Source organism: Lindgomyces ingoldianus (genome assembly GCF_010093535.1).
Source record: "Lindgomyces ingoldianus strain ATCC 200398 unplaced genomic scaffold BDR25scaffold_29, whole genome shotgun sequence".
NCBI classification, from domain to species: domain Eukaryota; kingdom Fungi; phylum Ascomycota; class Dothideomycetes; order Pleosporales; family Lindgomycetaceae; genus Lindgomyces; species Lindgomyces ingoldianus.
The window spans coordinates 374,804-394,526 of NW_022985190.1; the positions used below are offsets into that span (position 1 = coordinate 374,804).

Here is a 19,723-nt window from a genome sequence, read left to right on the forward strand (position 1 = left end):
TTCACATTCAGAAAACGCTTTCGGTAGCACAGGAAGGAAGGGCATATATACATATGATCTTCACGTGACACTCTAGAAGGAAGAGCAGAGTATGCATCCTGACCTTCGAGAGGACTGTATTGAAGTCTCTTTTGTTCGCCGGCGGAACTGTTGTCTCAAATTGAGCACCCAGCACGACATTCTCTAGCATATGGGGAGCACATCTCTGGTCGGAAGAGAGAGCAGGAATCGGGGTAGGTTTGGTACGTAGCACATCGGCATACTGGTGGTATAAAACAGGAGAGTCCATCCCGTCGGCACCTCCTACAATCTAGTAGGAGACTAGGTAAGCCTCTCTATGCTCTTGTAGGATTGATGTGCGCTTTAGTGCATACCAGGCGAGTTAAGCTTTGGTCCTCAGTCTCTTATGTGTTGCTAGACGGTCTACTTCTATGGTTGTTTTGGTAGCTTTGGAGGAGGAAAGGAGTATGTCAGAAAAGGCAGCAAGAATCACGTAAGATAAAGCTGGATTGGGAAGTTACCTCTCGAATTTGATATTGTGAAAGATACCATGGAACCCACCATTCACCGGGGGAGTCAAAAGCTCCCAGTAACGGAATAATGGCTTTAGTTGCTTTCTCCGCATAGTAGAATGGCATTCGACTAATTCAATGTGAGTAAAGTACCTCTATCTGAGCGTAGCGTTGTATCTTGCTTGCGAGAAAAAATGGTGAATAGGATGGAACTCGATGACCCTATGGAGCATGTACTTTCCAACCCCACTAAAATATCAGTCCGCTGTGGCGGTATTGCCTCCTATATAGATCCAAACTTCGTTCTCGGACTTTGGTCGTTTCAGGTGGACATGGTGCAGGTAAGTAATGGCAACGATCTAGCGATCCACCAACAGGTACGGTTGCGCGTAGAGAAGATGCATCATCTCGGGTCCAACTTCGTACGAGAGATACCATTGGATTAGAGCTACTAGTCCTATTCTGACGTTGAATGCCAGAATAAGATGCGATTTTTCTGAGCCGAAGAGGGTACTCCAAGGCATAAAAAGGCTGTCTCCGAGCCATTCAGTGGAGTTCACTCGGTGAAGACTTCCTGCAGCCGCGAGCCGGAAGCAATCAATGATAAAAACAAGGAAATAGAAATATAGCAACAGTAGAACTCTGTCTTGAGACGACAGCGGTTCATTCAATCAATTTACCCTACAGAGGGACAAGTTCTCCATGTCTTTTAGTGTATTGCACATATTATTTTGACTGATCCCAGAGACTGTAGCTTCGGTATAGCTTTAAATAAAAATAAAAGTTAAAACTTGACACTCTAATTAGTAGTCTATAATATCTATTCTATCAGCTTTGCTTTTGAGTTCACTTTGCTCATATTTTAATAGGGAATAACATGTTAGACGGTGAGGCTTTGGACAGAAACGAGAGGTATTGCGCTTTACGTGTTAGTGTCCCATTCCTCACGTGCTCCTACCAATATAAGCTGGCTATATGCAGCAATAACCGACATTCGAATGGAGCGTTCGGAAGATGAAGGTACGAAGAGACACGTGTGGATCCATGTCACCGCATTCTTTAGAAAGTGATAACGTTACTTTATACCACTTCACTAGCCACCGATCAACAAGTCCCAATGTTTGATCCAATCATATGAGATATTCAGAGGCACTCACTAAGAAAACGGAATAAACACTTTCTGTGCCCATAGTGTACATTCTGAGTCTTACTCTCTTTGTTATCAATCCGAGTCTTAGCCTTTTTGCTATCAACTCCCTTTCTAATGACCCCCCCGGCTGTCACTCAGTGGCCGCCCACATCCTGTCGAATTGCTCAGTGAGCTTACGGACAGCTTTATCAGCCACATACGCTCCGCCCTTCACAACCGTCCAGAACATAACCTTAGGCAGCATTCCAATGACGTTGACGAAAGTCGGGTTCTCGACATCTCGCGGTTCCCAATCCTTGAAATCGGCGTCCTTGTCGACAATAAAGGAGCCCGGTTCAGCGAGGAATTTCTGTAACTATTTAGTGCGCGTTCATAGAAAGTTAGTGTGTAGTAGGCATGGCTTACAGCAACGGCATGATCAATATCGTCCTGGCTCGCTGAAAACTCCTCCGCCTTCATCTTGATAAAGTCGGCAACATCTTCTGGTGGAGAGCTCGATCCAAGCCGGATCCTGTTCTCCCCGTAAGACCCCGGCACATCTAGGGCATACCAAATGATAGGCTTAATCTTGGGCGTGCTATCTGCTTGACCTTCCGCCCCAACCTCCTCCTCATACACGCCCGTCATGATCTTATGGATCTTAGGGCTCGGGGTCTTAGCCATGATAAGATCACCCGCCATGTTCGTCTCCATGACCTGGTCTAAGGGTGCTAGATCCTTCTCACGATACTGGTCGAGGTCCTCCTCAACGTCTGCAGTATCAGTTGTCTCACGCGCAAGCTCGGCAAGCTCTTCAGGAGTTAACGTATTGCGACGGTGACTCTTGAAACTCTTGAAGTATTTCAGGGTTGATGTGAAAGGGGTGTCCTCGGCGATGGACTTTGGTGCGAAGGAGACACGCCTGCCTCGAGAAGATGGTTGGACAACGTCTTTGAAGTTTCCCTGTTTCTCCATTGAGGATGGCAGTGGCGCGTCTGCTAGAGTCGGGGTAGATGGGTTATCGTTCTCTGTGCCCCAAATATGCGTGGGTGAAGGTGGAACCGAGGCGCTGTGAGCACGATATGCGCTGTCAGGTCGGGCCATCGTGGTTGAAATGGGTGGTGTTGTGATGCTTTTGCCGTTGCCGGGCCGATTCGCTGGGACTTCATGGTGGGAAATGTAGTCGGTTGAGTATGACGAAATTTGTGAAGTAGTCTGTGAACGGGAGCTCCCATCACCTCTGGCCCTTGGGAGGGCAGAGCCATTGAAGGCCTTGTTCCCCGTCCCTTCCCGCTCTCGCTTAACCAAATCAGCAGCCAACTCCTCTTTAAGCTGTTGGTGGCGCTTTTCGAGTATATCTGTTTCCCGTGGCATGACTTCTTCTTCGTAGGACATAAGAGTATCGAGGGTGGGCAAGCGTGTTGCGGCAGAGTCAATGTTTGCGCTGTATGGTGCACTCACCTCATCTTCAGAGTCACCATCCTCCCCATTGCGAGATACAACTTCCACACCATCTAGGAAGCGGCGTGCAGGAATGCTAACACTCCGACTTCCCGGGCTATTCGTTACATCCTCATCCGCACCTTCGTCCTTAGAAAGCGAATCGACGCCACTATCATTCATATCTTCGGTCTCATCTCCATTCTCGGAGTTCGAATCCTCATCGGCTATATCCACCAGATATGATTGCGGCTCTAGCCGATTCTCGAGCTTCCTAGGCTCTTCGTCATATGCTTTTTCCTCCACCAGATTCACGCTCCCAGGGCCATTCCTGTAGAGCCACGTGAGATCCTTGCTTTTGATATGTTCTGGATGAGCCGGCGGAGTGACAGGGCCACTAATCAAGTTCTCTTCATCGGCCCAGCTGTCTCGCACGCTGGAGTCACGGGAAGCCTGACATTGTGCTGGTGAACTCAATAGAACTTGAGGGGAGAGTTGATTAAACGATTGGCCGAGTGCGGAGGGGCCGGATAACGGCGGTGGGGAAGACTCGTGGCGCTGAGCCCTAGCTGATGACGGGGTAGGCACTGGAGAAGTGTCGTATCCGTCTTGCGATGTAGCGATATCGCGACCTGAAACTGGAGTCTCGGGAGAGGATGGCATATTCTGTGCGATTGAAGCAAAGCCCTGGGTAGTCGAGGCGTGTTGGTATGTAACACTTTCGAGAAAGAGCGATGATGGCGGAAGTTAGGAGCAGAAGAGGAGCAGAAGAGACGCCGTGCGAGGACACGGACTAAATCTCGAACAAACGCACGCGGGGACCTGCGTGCGTCATAAGCGGTGCGACAATGTTGTAGGGATGACGCAATGGGCCGTTCATTGTGATGGGAGGCAAACAAACGCTGCTTCTACGGCAACACTTCACCCCCTTTCCAGAATGGGAAACAAAGATCCCGAGGCGTAAGTTTCCTTAACTAGTGCCTTTTGTTTCAGAAATCAAGTCAGGAACTGCTCTTTCTAATTCCCTCCCGGAGCACCTGACGGAGGGGGGTTCGTATAGAACAGTGGGTTGCGCTCCTTTGATGTTCTCCCTGATTCTAGCAAGAAGTTAAGCAGATAAACTCCAATCTGGTCATGTCTCAGGTTATGTAATCACATGCTGTACTGCTTGAGGGTTTTACATACCCACCACTCATGCCAGCTCAATCTCCTCCCTCATCCATAACCTGCACGCCCCTCAAAACATACCCTACCCTCCTCGCTTCCTCCGCCTCTCTCTCAATAGTCTTCCTCACCTCCTCACTCCTAACGACAAACCTCGCCCTATACGGCTTAGGCACTGTATTCCCGCCTGGCATAAACGCCTCATCACTCACATCCATCTCTTCCTCCCCCCCACTCGCATCTAACGGCGGTAAGACATCAAACGCCCAAAGCACTTTCGCTAGCACTACAAACATACTATTTTCAGCCAAATGCAACCCACTGCAAATCCGTCTGCCAGCGCCAAAAGACCAATGATCCCGTTTGTCTGCGCCGCCGGCGGCATAGAAACCTGCCTTTTCGGGAAACGACAGGTAGCGCTCCGGCTTGAAGGATTCGGGGTCGGGGAAGAGCGATGGGTCGTAGTGGATTGCGTATTGCTGGATTGCGACGACGCTGTTGGCGGGAATGTGGATGTTCTTGTAGATGATTGGAGCGGTGGTAAAATGAGGGGTTCCAATATTAGTTACAGGCCGGATGCGCATTGTTTCTTTGACGATGGCGCGAATGTAGGGGAGGTTGGGTTCGTCGGAGAAGGTTGGGGAGCGTGATGGTCCTACGACTCGCGATAACTCCTCGTATGCCTTTCGTCGGACTGCGGGGTTGGCGGCGAGGTACAGGATCGCGGTGTTGATGCCAGCAGACGTTGTCTCTGATCCAGCTTCGATCAAAGATCCGGCGAGAAACGCAGCTTGGAGTTCGCTGACACCTTGCTTCTCATAACCGCTCTCAATGACCTGCTTAACGAAACACTCTGGCGCCTGGCCAGTTTCCATTTGCGTCTTCAACCCACCCCAAAGCTTCATCCAGAGATTTGCCTGTCTCTCGAATAGCGGCTTAAGCCCCTTGCGCCACCACTGCAAGGACACGGGCAGCAATCCCAAAACGGGCAGCGTATCAGCCAGAAAAGCGCCTGGCGCTGCAACCGTCGAAAAATCGTTCATAATGCCATAGATCTCCCTCACCTCATCGCATTCCCATTCCGGAATCCTCCTTCCATACGTACTTGTCATAATAACACTGACCGTATACCTCCTGACCGCCATATAGCTCTTCTCATTCCCAAGCTTCTCTCCCTCTGCCCCCTTCAGAACTTCCTCAAGCAACATCTTACCCTCCCACTCCTGACTTGGTTTAAACGTCGCGCTTACATTCGGCGTCAACAACCTATGACTAATGTTCCTTAACTTCCTCCACTCAGGTCCATACGGCATGAACAAAAACCGCATCCCGCCGCTCAACGCATCGCTCGCGACAGGGCTCGGTGCCCGCGAGCTCGTATGCGCACTCTGGCGATCTAGGACTTCTTTAACAGCGTCCGGCGAACACAGCATGTACCAGTCGTTCCATCCGAGGCGGATCTTGTACACTTCGCCGAATTCCTGCGCCCATTTGACGATCTGGCGGTGCGGCTGCGAGGACAGCTGATGTGCATTTCCAACGACTGGGAGGCCTTTAGGGCCAGGTGCGGCGATGGCGCCATTCGGTGGTCGTTGGGAGGTCTTGCGGGTATAGTAGAGTACGAGGGCTGCCAGCAGTACAAGTGGGAGCACGAAGAGAACCATGTGGGGCGGGCGAAGCTTCGGGACTGTCTCACGGGATTCGAAAACCGCAACTTGCCCAGTATTTGGGATTGCGAAGGGTGAGGTGAGGATGGAGTGACGAGAAGCCTTGTGAATATGGTGGAGTTAAAATAAGGTACCACGAGGAATTTAGCAGGCCGTGTTTGAGTGGTCCTGGTACCTTTCTTACCCCACATTTGAGCACATGGGGTAGCTGGAATGCCACACGCGAAGGTGATCCACGCCCAGAATCCTGCAGAAGGTGGAGGGTATTGTGGAGATTGCGAGTTACACAAGATGTGATAATCAGGGGCTTCTCGAACCATTGTCATGCTCATATAAGGCGGCTTTTGTTGCGGCAATAAAGTCGTACTCTGCATATAGCATATATAGAGACAGATGCCGTCCCTTCCAAGCCTGTTTTGACAGCCCTAAAATCCCTCCAAGCTACCTGGCCAACCAGAGGAAATCCTCATATCGGATATAAAAACGCCGTATCATGCATACCGTAACGGTAGAGACCGTCCTCGAAACCAGGCCCCCTAATATGATCCTAACTAGACCCCTATCTCCTTCCCCAGATCCGCTGTAAGTCGGAAATTGACAAGTACAAGGAAGGAGATGTCAACCGTCATGACTCATCACTATCAGCCACATCCACATCTGTTAAATCGTCGCTCATGATATGTAGAATCTGAGAAAACGTCCTACTCTTCCAGCGACCCATGCCGTCCATTAGGTCAGCACAATGCAAAAGCGTCCTTCTTGCTGCAAGGTACCCACCCTCCATGGCGATGCCGGTGATACTGAATGAACCACCATTCCGGATGAAGCTGACGGCTGTTCCTTCGCTAAAGCCTAGCGAATTACTTGGAGACGCTGGCGTTTCCATGAGGCCGACATGCCCAATACAGGTCCAATCCACGAGATCCAGGAGTTCGATACAATTGTCATTGATGCCGCAGCTAGGTGCAGTGGAAGGAAGGGTAAAAATGTACAAGCCGAGGACTAAGGCGGCTTGGAAAAGAGAAAGAACGCTGTGAGGATTGACGATATCAGACACCTTGCGGTCAAAAAGTAACTTGAATATGTGGGCGGCATGGAGAACGGAGCGCCTTGCCGAAGGAGTTTGTGACCATGTAGAGATATCCTCCAATGCGTTTACTGCTGGTCCAGCACCCGAGCGACCTGCAGCTAGCTCGAAGAACCGAATGTTAGCGCCTAGCATCATACATGATGCATGCCAGAGAACTGCCGAATTCAAGTCTGCTGTCCTCAAGGCGTCGATTGATGAGGATGATAGGTTGACTAGGAGAGGTATGAGGTCGCGACTTCGAGGATCTTCGGAGTAAATACGCCACGGCTCGAGTTGTTTCTGAGGTCCACTGACATTGGCCAAGCGGTCGTTGGACTCGTAGATGCGGAGTAAAAGCATTGTTAGAAGGCTCCGGAAACTAGTCGATTCTAGCTTTAGCCCTGGTGTTGGGAGGTATGAGGGGGTTATTCGATGAGTGTGTATTCTAGAGCCACGTTGAATCAGATGGAACCATTTTGTGGCAGAATTTGCATGGTATAGATTGTATTCAGATGGAGGTAGAATCTGCACGGTCTCTGGCCGAATCATCGGTGATGCTGACAGGTATGCGGCATACCAACAATCGGCCTCGAGTAAGCCAACGATAGTTCTGCTCATCGTCAATGATTGTAAAGAATATCGATGTGATTAACAAACCGTTTCACACATTCGATCCTACTCCAAGCTTTCCATCGCGCATCTATGTCCATGATCTCGTCTAGCAGGGGATCTGGGAGTGGACTTTCGTTCGAGGAGAAAAGCCCGTGGTTTTGGGCAATCTGGAATCGGTCAGCGCATGTATTGAGAGAAGGGCTTACCCATTCCTTACCGAGATCAGATCGTTGTATAGCTTCTCCGACTGTGCTATTCGACTCTTCCGCTGTTTAAGGTTAGTATCTGGCTGGAAGAATTACGTATGGATACTTACGCCGGTGATAGATGCAAGGTTAAGAGTCAGGAGTGCAGTAGCAATGATCCTTAGCTGCTTTTCTGGGCGATGATAATTCGGCGCTAAAGACTGCAATTCGGAAGAGACCATCTGCAATACACTCTGTCACAGTCGTAAGTTAGTGTATAAGACAGCATGTTTAGTGGAGACGTACTGCAAATGTCCGCGAGACAAATTTTGATGCTCCAGCTGTGCCCAGAATACTCAGTCCAATAAGACACATAGAGAGTAAGAGCGGCCGGGGCGCGTTTTTCGCAGAGAAGGTCGGAATATGTATTATCGGGAGAGTTGGGTGGAAGTAGTAGAGGTACATTTCCAGCGCGATATCAAGAATCTCTGCGGGCGGAAACTGGATGCCCTCCCCACCAGGGCTTGCTCCCGCATCGCCACTTGAGGATGCGGTGTCCCCATAGGACTCAGAAGATCGCAGGGTTTGGTTCACTTGAGGTGCATTGTTCAGTGCTCCCTGGAGCATATCTCGACATTCCTCGTCCAGTCCCCAACGCGAATTCCTTCTCTCTCGTTCGCTAATTGGCGTCTCAACAACACCGGCTGGGATTTCGGACAGAATGTTCGTGGTGTCACAAGATACTAATTTCTGCCATAACGTGGGCATCAGTCGAGTCGAAGTTCGATTTCTCGATGGCCAACAACTTTCGACTCTTGCGAATCTTTCTCGCGGTATTCTACTTGCTATTGAAGCGCTGCTCCCAGAAGGACTAGCCTGACTATCGGCGGGATGGCGAAACCCGTCGTGATCAAAATGACTGTCGATTGCCATGTGATGTGAGTTGTTCGAGGCGAGAAGATCATTGTCCAGAGGGAAGAGCCATGTCTGGAGAGCATCGGCCGGCGTCCGATTTGGGAGCGGATGGTTGCTCTGCACAAGCTCGAAAGCCCATTGATCTAGGCTCGAGACGTGCCCTGCGGGAGAAAACGAAAGCATATCAATCGCGGGATCTATTGGAGGAGGCATGCTATCTTGATTTCGGGTCATGTATCGATCATTATCAGAAGATATGTTGATCGGAGATGGAGACCGCCAAGCTACTTCTGCCGGGGGTTCGAGATGCTGCGCTGCATTGATCAGCGCTTCTATTCGGCTGTCGTTTGGAGAAGTATGCTGTGATAGAGACGGCCGGACATTGATTGCTGGAGAATTGGAATTCTGGAGGGTCTCTCCGTTTATTTGAGGAACTTGCTGCGAACTTGTTCTCCGCGATAACGGTGACAAGCTTGGGTCCTGCTGCCTTTGCGGCGTTGGTTCGGAGTTCTGTCCGTCGTTTTGCGGCGCGGACGGATGCGGGGTTGGCTTGTCGTCGGACGAATTCTGGGTCAATTGCTGTTGTTGCTGCTGGTTCTGCTGCTGATTATTGCTGACTCGATTCAGCGCGTTTTGAGCGTGGCCTTTGCAGTGTCGAAAAAGTACGTCGCTATTCATACACGTCGGATGCAAGCACATAGAACTTTTCAATTGGTACTTACCTGCGCGAGAAGTGCTTCTTGCACGTCGGACATTCATACGGGCGCTCCCTCGTGTCTGAACATGCGGTTAGATTGAGGCGTCTAGAATTTGGAGATCAATTGCATGCATACGGGATCGTTCATGTCGTTTGACGTGTTCAAGCTTGGTAAACTTGCGGTCGCACAGGCTGCATTGCTTCAAGGCCATAGGGGGTGTCGGTGTCGAAGAGCAGCTCCGGGAGAGCTGGCAATGCCCTCAAGGTTCGTGGTCGGTTGGCGCAGGGCTTGTTGAAGAGTGAATGGAGTGCGAAGTGCCGGGAGGGGGGCGAATCTAGCGTGGGAGGTGTGAGGCCTCGACTGGGGTACTGAATGCGGGGAAGACGCTACCCATGACTCGGCTAAGACCAATATAAGGCCAGGATATGGGCATCCTCTTCATTCAATCTTCATCTATTAACGCCATATAAACCTGCGGTGTAGCCGCTCTTGATTGCGGCGCCTGCATATCATCCTCTCACGGCCGTGCGGACGAACAGCTTCTTATCCTTCTCAAGCATGCCCTGCCACAGTGATGAGATCTGCACTTCCGCGCCGCCTGAAGAAATTTGCAGCAGCACGCCCCATCCATCGCGCCTTCAAGAAGCCATGGACATGTCGATATGCTCTACCCAGACCAGCTGACCAACGGCAGGCAGGAGACAGGCGGGAGTTCGCAGGTGAACACTAATCTTAAGCTTCCGGATTCTCGCAGCATGTGGGGACCTAGTGAGGCATGCGACTGGTGGGGCACAAACTCGCTGCCCTTGTCTGCTGACTGCCACTCTACGCGGCTTCGAGAAGAAATGCAGGACGAGAGGAGCTGATATGTTCATTCTCTAATTGATGGAAATCAGTTATTAAGCTTCATTTAAATGTTTCATGCGGTTGCACGTTTCAAGATCTGGGTCGTATCGCCCGTCGATCAAGCTTTGCAACATCACATTGCATAGTGCGGGTCCGTGATATCCAGTATACGATAACTTCGGGCTATAGGATATAATTCGGAGTGTCGGATAGCATGCACAAGGGGCAGTTTTTGATAGCCATCAGCCTGCTATTATGCATGAGCTCACTTATTCGGCAGTGTACCCGGTTCTCACCGGGGTTCTGCATCCGAACTTGGTAGCACGAGATACGAATCTGGTCTTACGAGAAAGGAATATCTTGTGCAACATGAGCTGGAATTTCCTTTCCTGGTCGCCTTTTCTTTTGTACCACACGCTCTGAGTTTAGTCATGAAGTACACTACACTACATTTTCAAACATCTCCAAAACCGCGGAATATACGACTAAAAGCACACCTCCACCAGGTCCAAACCTTAATATCTTGGCTACGTATCCCTTGTAGAGCGCCATGAATCCCTCCTCTCTCGCCACAACCGCCAAACTCGGCCACGCCCACTCATACTTCGCTCTGACCCCCTCCACCTTTGCGACGCTCTGAATCCGACTCTTCACCACATCAAGTGGCGTATTAAACGTTGTACCTACCACACCGCCTACAAACCCTGCCGCTAAATCATTCACCATCTTCTGCACCTTCGGATTCTGACTCGACTCCGGCTGTGGCAACTGCGCGCGGACCTGAAAGATACAGCCAAAATAGCCTGCATTCCAGACGATATGTCTCCAGAGCGTTGCCTCAAAGCCATTATACAACGCAAGCGGACCTTCATGTCTCACAACCTTAACAAGGCAGTCTAGCAGCCCGGAATACCTGGAGGCAGAAGTTTTATCCTGCAGTCGGATTTTTAGCAACTCGAAAGGAACCACGACGAGCGACTCTGTCGCTCCTGCGCTAGCACCCGTCAGGATTGCAAGGGGTTGCGTGAGGCTAGGGGCGTTGAAGAGTCGTTGGTAGAGCGGCGCGAAGGTGTCGTTTGAGGAGAATTTGATGGCTCTTTTAGGAACCTCCATTAATATTGGGGCGGTGATTCCGCGGTATAGTCGTGCTACCCTATAGTTTAATTTTGTAAATCGCATATCTCTCTACGATATAATCCTGGGCTTGAGAAATAACATGATGGCTTACCCTTCGTTCTTTATGATCTTCCGAAAGCAATCCAACACTCCTGAGTATCCATGTCCATCAATGGATTTCCCATGTTGAAGCTGTATTCGAGTTTTGACGACATCTAAAGGGTACCTTGCTACAATCTTAGTCCCAGCCTAGTCGGGCGCGGACAACGGGGGCAAATTCACATCACCAAAATCTATACAACAGTTAACATGAGAATTGTGATTCCGAGTTCGGAACGGAATCGAAAGCCCACCTCCGAGATCCCCGCCACAGCACCAGCAGCAAACTGATACCGAAACGGCAGTGGTTTTGCCTTTTCCTCTTTCGCCACCGTGGGCACTTGCGTTTCTCTGGACGTCATAGCTGTCTGTTGACTCACTCACTTTCACTCTCTCATTACTCTCGACAGTGAACGTGCAGTGCTTTGTATTTTGTCATCCCGTGCACCTTCCCCACCCGTTCCCTTCGCACAACTACCTTCCCCCGTTAACTCCATCATGCAGGCCCCTGCAATTTTTACTTAGATTTCTGGAGGGCATTTGAGGTGCCAGGGTGTGAGGTGTTGGAGATCGTGTGGGGGAGCTTGGTTTATGTGGGGCTAGCGCGGATCGGAGAGGCCAGGCAATTCTCAATGCCATAGTATGCAGATAGGGAATATGAGGGTATATTGTAGGTTTGATATGATAATTGTCTTGGAGATGGATGGAGAAGGTGAGAGCATTGGAGTTGACAGAATGATTTGGATGGATAGATGAATGGCAGGATTTTGGCCAAGACGTGATGTCTACATATGCTATGCTATACACCAGGAAATGCAAGTCTCTATCGGTAGATGAATGCGCAGAGTAGGTAATCCAAGCTCTTTTAATGTGCGCGCTAAGTCTAAGCAACGGTCTTCTGATCCTTCAGATCTTGTATTTCGGTGTCGGAGAAGCCGAGAAGCTCTCGCAGGACTTCGTCGGTGTGTTCGCCCAGCATTGGAGGGGGGCTTCGGATCTTGGGTTCAATACGAGAGTATTTGACGGGATGGTTGACGAGTTTCAAGGGGCCACAGGCAGGATGGCTGACTTGTTCGATCATGTTACGGGCCAGCACTATAGTCCATTAGCATTATTACTCTTGTGAATGAGAGTAAATAAAATACCATGCTCGTGATTTAGCGTTCCTTGAATATCATTCACTGATGCATATGGCATCCCGCTGCCTTCAAAGATATCGAGCCACTCTTTCGTGGTCTTTGTCTTCAGCTCGTCCTCAATGATTCGGTCCAGCGTGTCTCGGTTCTTGACTCGGAGCGCGTTTGTGATAAACCGTGGGTCTTTCTTCCACTCCGGCTTCCCAATCTTATCGCACAAGATACCGTAGAGCCTGTCATTGCAGCCACCGACAGCAACATTGGTGTCCCCTGTCTTATACGCTCGGTACGGGACCACAGTAGCTACGAAAGTCAGCTGGCATTCCTCTGTACTAGCATGCTAGATCATAGCTTAGCTAAACGACGATAGCCTACCGTGAGCAGTCCCCCACCGCCCAGAATCCTTCTTGCCGCTGACAAGTCCGGAACTCGCAATATTTGCGAGACTCGCAACCTGGCAATCACTCAGACTCGCATCGATCCACTGTCCGAGTCCAGTATCTCTTCTCGCGTACAGTGCGGCAAGCACTCCAATTGCCGTATACATCCCTGTCGTAAGATCGGTAACAGCAACTCCAACCTTTACAGGCGGTCCGTCTCTTTCTCCAGTGATATGCATTAGGCCCATCTCTGCCTCCACCATGACATCGTATCCAGCGCGGTCGCGATACGGACCAGTCTGCCCATAGCCAGTGACAGATGCGTAGATCAAGGATGGATTTATCTGACTGAGGGTCTCGTAGTCTAATTTATATTTGGAAAGGCTACCGGGTAGATAATTCTCAACAATTACATCACATTTCCGGGCAAGTTCGTGTAGAATTGATATTCCCGTTGGGTTGTTAAACGATAGACCTAGAGATTTCTTGTTGCGGTTTACCTAAAGAGCCTTGTTAGGCGATATCGTAAGAAAAAAAAGATAGGATTCGAAGGAGTAAGAAAATTTAATAACATACGGACAAATAGTAAGCGCTCTCTCCTGGAAATGTTCGTTCGACACCGTCGATATATGGTGCATCTGGGGGCCCCCAGGACCTCGTATCATCACCTCTTGTTGGATGTTCTATCTTTATAATTTCTGCTCTGATGGAAAGTTAAAATGACGAATAGAATAACCCAGTGTGTGGACGATGTACCCAAGGTCACCAAGGATCTGTGTGCAGTATGGCTATACGTCGTTAGTGACATTGAGGAAGGAGCATGATATGCAAAGAGGAAAGCCCCTACCCCTGCGAGAACCCTCGTCATATCAAGGACCCTAATTCCAGCCAATGGCAACTTTTCCACCAATTTCTTATTCACAGCTCCATTGACAGCAGCCAGGCCTCTCCTCGGATTCTGGAACTTAAAATTCCGCTCTGCGAATCCGACCACCGGGTAATAAGAAGGCGCACGTGGTAATATCGATCTCACGTAAAGCCTGGAAAATGGTTTCATGATTGTGCTACCTCAAAAACATCATTGATCGTTGAAGTGTTATATCAAAGAAAGTTGTGATGCGCGAAAAGCCTGCCCCACATCCAGGATGTGGGGTCGCTTAATTCAGGAACAGCTATGCACGGACCACGTTAAATACACAGAGGCGGCGCGTTCATCCAAAATGGTACATTGGTTGATTGATTGATGTGAGATTTGGATATATAACGATGGCAGCTAATGCGGACTGCACAGAGGATGGAATGAAAAGTACCCTACTGATAACTCATGGAAAGATGCAGATGAGAACTGGTGCTCTAGGTGCCGTTGGCACCATTGGTAGCCCCGTTAGTTTCCTGTGCTCCGTTCAGATATGGCTTCAGTTCTTTCGAATGCACACCCTCGGTCATGCTGGTGTTCGCACCATGTGCGAAGCCACCGATATAGTAAGGGGCAAGCCTCTTCTTCTCCGCAATTTGGTCCTCCTTGACCCGAGCGAGCAGTTCTTTGGCCTTGGGATTCGTGGAGAAGCGATCCTAAGGTAAGCAAGTTAGCAACATATTGATCGGCTGATAGAAGCTCATTGGTTCCACTTACTGGGAGAGCTTCCCAGACCTTGTAGTCGGTCCCGTGGGTGCTTATCGTTCCACATCCAACACGTGCGTATTCGGTCCAGAGGAACAGTCGGCTAGATTCAATCATGACGGTCAACTGATCTGGAGCAATGATTAGTTTTGGTTTGTGGATGTCGAGATTCGATCATACCCGTCAGAATTTTTTCAGGCTGGCTCTCATGGATCCTCATACCATGCTGATAGCCTTCATGGAAGCCACCATGAGGTGTGTGACAGCCTTCGAAGCTCCCACCACCGGGTAGAAATTCGTCGCTTCGGCCAAGGCCCTGTCCGTAGAGACAAGCTAGGAACTCAGAGGCAGCGTTGCGGTGGAAGTACGGGAGTCGGAAAGTGTTGGTGGCAACGTCCCATCTGGGTCCAAACCAAAGAAAGTCTGCAAGGGGTGTGACCGGGTCACGAGATTTTGCCGTAAGGACACAGAAGACTGATGGATCGGTGTGGTCGATGGAGGTGCTGTTCTGTGATGAAAACTTTGTGAGATCGTACTTGTAAGGAACGACATTGCCATGCCAAGCAACAAGATCGAAAGGACTGTGGTCTTGCTGAATGGCGACGAGCTTGCCGTTGTTCTTGTTCACGATCTGCCAATCAACGTGCAGATCCTCGTCAATGGCTGCAACCGGGTACAAGAAATCGCGGGGATTGGCCAAGCCGTGACCGCCGAGAGGGCCAAGGTCTGGAAGCTCCCACATGGAACCCCACACTTCAGTGATATAGCCTCGCGCTTCTTTGGTATCCGGGGCCAAATTCATACAGAATCGGATTCCTCGTTGGATTACACAGATTTCCCCAGGCTGTAGGAAAATCTTGCCCATTTCTGTCTTTATGTCGAGAGTTCCGAGCTGTGCACATATAAGGAAGTCTCCATCCGTATTGCAGAATGCGCGCCGTTCCATGCTGGAATTGATCATGTAGACATATAGGGCAATGCCCTCTCTAATATTGGGATCCCCACTCCCGGCGAGGGTATGTAGGCCATCCGCGAAATCGACCTTCTCGTCATCCTTTGGCAATGGAAATGGGTGCCACTCAGCCTGTTCTGCTAGGATATCCACCTTGGGGTTTATAGATAGGAAGCAGTTCTCGATATTGGATTTCGACTCAACGGCGATGTATCCATCTGCATGTCCTTAGCAACTATCACGAACGGAGATATATCGAGCTTACTGTGTGCAGCAGCTGGCCGGGCACGGTACATATAAGTACTGAAGTTCGAGTGTCGTGGAGCAGCAAATGCGGAATATGTGATTCCTTCCGTGTAGAGACCAAATCGGACTTCATGGGGATTGTTCTGTGCAACCGGAAGTGTTCCTGGAATGACTTCTGACATGTGTCGGTTTCCCCAACCTGCCATGTATTCGTAGGGATCATTGGCGCGAGTAGGCTTGAGCCTCTGAAGGTCCGTGAAGTGGAAGGCCTTCTGCGGGTCGGTGACGAGCTTGCGTTCCTTGAATTCAGGCATGATGTGAGATGCGATTTGGAGATTTGGAGGCCTTCACCATGTTTGAAAGCGTCCAGCCTTATATTGATCCATCCACGTCCCCGGAGGCCTAAATTTTGGATTTGCCGTTAGCTGAGTGGTGTGGATCACGCATGATGTGGGGCGGCCTGGTTTTTGACGCAATAATGGCGGGGTCTCTTACCCGTCAATTCGTCCCGCCATTACACTTCGCGGCCCCAAGTGAGAAGGCAGATTAAGGCTAACCGGGATAGTGGGAGGCAGTTGATGAACGCATGCGAGTATATTTATCTATCCCTGTCGATGCTAACATCAACGCCGAACGTTCTGAGGCATACGGTGGAGTACCGAATTTTGCTATCTTCCTAAATTGATGCAATACCCGAATGAGATTCCGGTGCTGAAAGATGACAGGAAGGCTGACTATTTCGACGCGGCGAGAACTTCGTCCACCATAAGACCGCACGACCCCAGATAGTTTTTCGCGTCGCACAGCGAGCTTAGTGCCTCATTCGATATCTTCCCGGTGACATCGTCCCTCTTCAGCAGAGCTTCCAATAAGCTCGTGTCGCTCTCAATGCTTTCTTTGCATGCTTCATATACAATGTCGTGAGCTTTTTGTCGTCCTACATGTGGAGCTAGCCCCATCATGACTGCTTCGGCTACAATTAGTCCTCGCGTAGAGTAGAGATTGTCGAGCATCTGCTTGGGATTCACAACAAGACCAGATAGAGCAAACTCGGCCTGATTCAGCGCTCCAACTGCGATAACGAAGCTCTCTGGGACAGCAACCCATTCCAAATGCCATGGGCCGGAAGCACGTTCGAAATCAGAGACCATACCATCCAGGACCAACCCAGCATTTGACCTGAGGATTTTCGAAGCAGCTAGAATGACTTCGCTCGAGATTGGATTCCGCTTCTGTGGCATCGTCGAAGAAGCTCCTCGATGTGGAACGAACGGCTCGGATACTTCAGAGAGCTCGTTGGAAGACATGATAATAATGTCAAGTGCCAGCTTGCCCAAACTGCCGCCAACAAGAGCTAGATAGTTCACGATCTCAGCAACGCCATCTCGTGCAACATGCCAGGTGATCGGGGGATCACTCAAGCCAAGATCTTTGGCCATTTCTTTGCGAACGCGGATGCCATCATCTCCAGACCCCAAAGAAGCCAAGGAACCAGCTGCACCTCCAAATTGGACCATCAGTGCACGGGGCTTGAGCTGTTCAAGGCGTTCTAAGTGGCGTTGAAATCCGGACAGGTACACCGCACACTTGTGACCAAATGTGATCGGCAATGCATGCTGGAGATGAGTTCGGCCGGCCATTGGTGTATCTCTATGTTTTCTTGCTAGGTATTCGAGGTTTGTGATAACGGAGCGAAGCGTAGTCTCGACGATCTCCAGTCCTTGCTTCATTTGAAGAATACTCGCGAGATCCATGATATCTTGTGTCGTAGCCCCCCAATGCACATATCGACCAGCCTCTTCGCCACACGAAGCTGATAGTTGTCGCACCAGCGGGAGGATGGGATATCCAACAATTTCAGTCTCTTGACGAAGTCTGTTGAAATCTAGCTGTGTGCCATTTGACTTGGACGTCACAATCTCGCCGATGTGTGAGGGAATAACATTGCATTTCGATTGCGCTCTCGCCAGTGCCGTCTCTGCGTCCACACATCGATTTAGATAAGCCTTGTCGTCGAAGACTTTACGGATCTCGTCCGTTCCAAACAAAGTTCTGAAAACCGCAGAATCGATTGCACTCACGCTTCCTATCGAGCGGCGTGGTGGAAATGCAGAGAGTTTGTGGGCCACGCCCCGGGAGGCATGTCTTAGCATGAACATGAATAAATGCTCAATTGCAATGAACAACAATAGGGAACGGCTCTGACAGACCAAAAGATTTGAAACTCCAGAAGGACACCAAGCAATACAAATGAGGGCACGAGGCCGGTAAATGTGGTGGATGTCGAAGAGTGCAGTGTGGGGAAAAGAAGGGTGCCGAAGCCGGGGCCGTGCAGCTAGTCTACCTAAAAGGGCTAGGGGTAAGTGACCCCCAAACACGCTTTCAAGGCCGTAGACGCGTTGTGCCTTCATGAGAAGTCGAACTACTGGTAACTGTTGAAAGATCCTCTTAGTACACTCTTAGGAACGTGAACATTGTAGATTTTTATTTCTCTCCCTACGCGACTTGCATTTCATTCAACTCAAAGTCGATGGGATAGAACTCGTGGATCAAAGAGGTTCCGCACGCACCAACTGTTGAGCCATTTTCTCCCCCAAACCCCTCATTATGACTCACGAATGAACATTGACGCGACTCCATGCCCAGTACTCGCGCACATGCTCACAATTCCAATCTCCTTGTCCTGCCTGCGCAACTCGCCAAATAGCGTTGCAGTTTGACGAGCACCAGTAGCTCCGGTAGGATGTCCGAGGGCGATAGCACCTCCATTCGGGTTGACCTTCTCCTCGTCGAGTCCGAGTGCCCGAATACATTGTAGCGTCTGGCTGGCAAAGGCTTCGTTAAGCTCAATGATATCGACGTCTTTCTGGTCCACTCCTGTGTACTTATACAACGCTGGAAAGGCGAGGATGGGTCCTATACCCATCTCATCCGGTGCGCAGCCTCTCACTTGGGTCCCGACGAAGCGTCCTAGGGGCTTAAGGCCGCGCTCCTCTGCCCATGATCTCCTAGCCAAGATCGTAGCTGAAGCCCCATCGGAGATTTGAGATCTACGACCTCAGTTGGTCATAAAATTCAGACGAAAGTGAAGAAACTTACGAGTTACCAGCTGTGCTCTTTCCATTCTCACCAAAGACAGGTTTTAAGGTGGAAACCTTCTCGTATGTCAACCCATGCCTAATGCCGTCGTCCTTAGTAACCTCAAATCCGGCAAGCTGCCCTGTTGCTTCGTCCACCCGCGGAACAGTCACAGACACAAGTTCCCAGTCAAACCGTCCCTCCTTTTGAGCTTTGCTTGCACGGCCGTGGCTCCGGACCGCGTACTCGTCTTGCGATTTTCGGTCGATGCCATACCTTTCTGCCACATTCTCAGAAGTGATCCCCATTGGCATCAAACAGTCGCGAGCATCCTTAACTTGTGATGCTTGTAGAGTTGGGGAAACATCAGTCGGAACCCCTCGTGAGCCATAATTTCTCGACATGCTCTCGACACCTCCAGCAAGGCCCACGTCGATCTGCCCAACCATGATAGAATGCGAGATGTGAGTAATTGCTTGTAGACTGCTTGAGCACTGACGATTGACAGTGTGGAACGTCGTTGAATTAGGAAATCCAGCATGATTGAGTGCCATTCGGCCAGTCTTTGCAAATCCAAGCTCGGCCAACACATTTCCAATCATAGCGTCGTTCACATCTCCGGGCTCGATTTTGGCGCGCTGTACGGCGGCCTTCATTGCCTATCCATTTTTCAGCTTCAAGTTGATGTCCGAACAAATTTGAGTTGTACAAACTGGCATCAAGATATCTTCTGGCCATGCATCTTTGTAACCGCCTTTGAAGCTTCGATTGATTGGAGTCCTCACGGTGGACAACAGGACAACATCATTGGGACTCTTCTGCAGCACGTTCCGTGCAACTCTGTTGAAAGTTGCCATT

General features: G+C 50.1%; 7 protein-coding genes across 7 annotated transcripts; all 7 read right to left on the reverse strand.

The window, feature by feature from the left end:
* Nucleotides 1–4,237: 4,237 nt before the first annotated feature.
* BDR25DRAFT_374734 (cytochrome P450) lies at nucleotides 4,238–5,909 on the reverse strand (the record flags this gene model as incomplete). The annotated part of the gene is made up of 1 exon (XM_033697344.1): nucleotides 4,238–5,909. The coding sequence occupies one exon, from the start codon at nucleotides 5,907–5,909 to the stop codon at nucleotides 4,284–4,286; it is 1,626 nt and encodes a 541-aa protein (XP_033544298.1). The 3' UTR covers nucleotides 4,238–4,283.
* A 628-nt stretch (nucleotides 5,910–6,537) lies between these two features.
* On the reverse strand, nucleotides 6,538–9,602 carry BDR25DRAFT_291862 (uncharacterized protein; the record flags this gene model as incomplete). Its single annotated transcript, XM_033688619.1, has 8 exons — nucleotides 6,538–7,594; nucleotides 7,639–7,760; nucleotides 7,811–7,861; nucleotides 7,910–8,032; nucleotides 8,085–8,468; nucleotides 8,592–9,363; nucleotides 9,416–9,470; nucleotides 9,527–9,602. 8 exons carry the CDS (start codon nucleotides 9,600–9,602, stop codon nucleotides 6,538–6,540), a joined length of 2,640 nt encoding a protein of 879 aa, XP_033544299.1.
* A 1,076-nt stretch (nucleotides 9,603–10,678) lies between these two features.
* Nucleotides 10,679–11,814, reverse strand: BDR25DRAFT_234457 (mitochondrial 2-oxodicarboxylate carrier protein-like protein; the record flags this gene model as incomplete). Its single annotated transcript, XM_033685480.1, has 3 exons — nucleotides 10,679–11,390; nucleotides 11,466–11,590; nucleotides 11,707–11,814. 3 exons carry the CDS (start codon nucleotides 11,812–11,814, stop codon nucleotides 10,679–10,681), a joined length of 945 nt encoding a protein of 314 aa, XP_033544300.1.
* Nucleotides 11,815–12,335: 521 nt separating this feature from the next.
* Nucleotides 12,336–14,025, reverse strand: BDR25DRAFT_374758 (CoA-transferase family III; the record flags this gene model as incomplete). The annotated part of the gene is made up of 7 exons (XM_033697345.1): nucleotides 12,336–12,547; nucleotides 12,598–12,891; nucleotides 12,964–13,468; nucleotides 13,545–13,671; nucleotides 13,725–13,741; nucleotides 13,816–13,866; nucleotides 14,002–14,025. The coding sequence occupies 7 exons, from the start codon at nucleotides 14,023–14,025 to the stop codon at nucleotides 12,336–12,338; spliced, it is 1,230 nt and encodes a 409-aa protein (XP_033544301.1).
* Nucleotides 14,026–14,321: 296 nt separating this feature from the next.
* Nucleotides 14,322–16,104, reverse strand: BDR25DRAFT_266884 (homogentisate 1,2-dioxygenase; the record flags this gene model as incomplete). Its single annotated transcript, XM_033687019.1, has 4 exons — nucleotides 14,322–14,540; nucleotides 14,602–14,720; nucleotides 14,770–15,759; nucleotides 15,807–16,104. 4 exons carry the CDS (start codon nucleotides 16,099–16,101, stop codon nucleotides 14,322–14,324), a joined length of 1,623 nt encoding a protein of 540 aa, XP_033544302.1.
* A 375-nt stretch (nucleotides 16,105–16,479) lies between these two features.
* On the reverse strand, nucleotides 16,480–18,050 carry BDR25DRAFT_291869 (L-Aspartase-like protein). Its single transcript, XM_033688620.1, has one exon. It carries the CDS (start codon nucleotides 17,944–17,946, stop codon nucleotides 16,522–16,524), a length of 1,425 nt encoding a protein of 474 aa, XP_033544303.1. The 5' UTR covers nucleotides 17,947–18,050; the 3' UTR covers nucleotides 16,480–16,521.
* Nucleotides 18,051–18,392: 342 nt separating this feature from the next.
* On the reverse strand, nucleotides 18,393–19,722 carry BDR25DRAFT_291871 (3-ketoacyl-CoA thiolase A; the record flags this gene model as incomplete). Its single annotated transcript, XM_033688621.1, has 3 exons — nucleotides 18,393–18,837; nucleotides 18,887–19,524; nucleotides 19,579–19,722. The coding sequence occupies 3 exons, from the start codon at nucleotides 19,720–19,722 to the stop codon at nucleotides 18,393–18,395; spliced, it is 1,227 nt and encodes a 408-aa protein (XP_033544304.1).
* Nucleotide 19,723: the final 1 nt, after the last annotated feature.

Excerpts from the sequence above, each read along its gene's own strand:
- BDR25DRAFT_291869 (XM_033688620.1), bottom strand. The coding sequence starts at position 17,946 with ATGTTCATGCTAAGACATGCCTCCCGGGGCGTGGCCCACAAACTCTCT.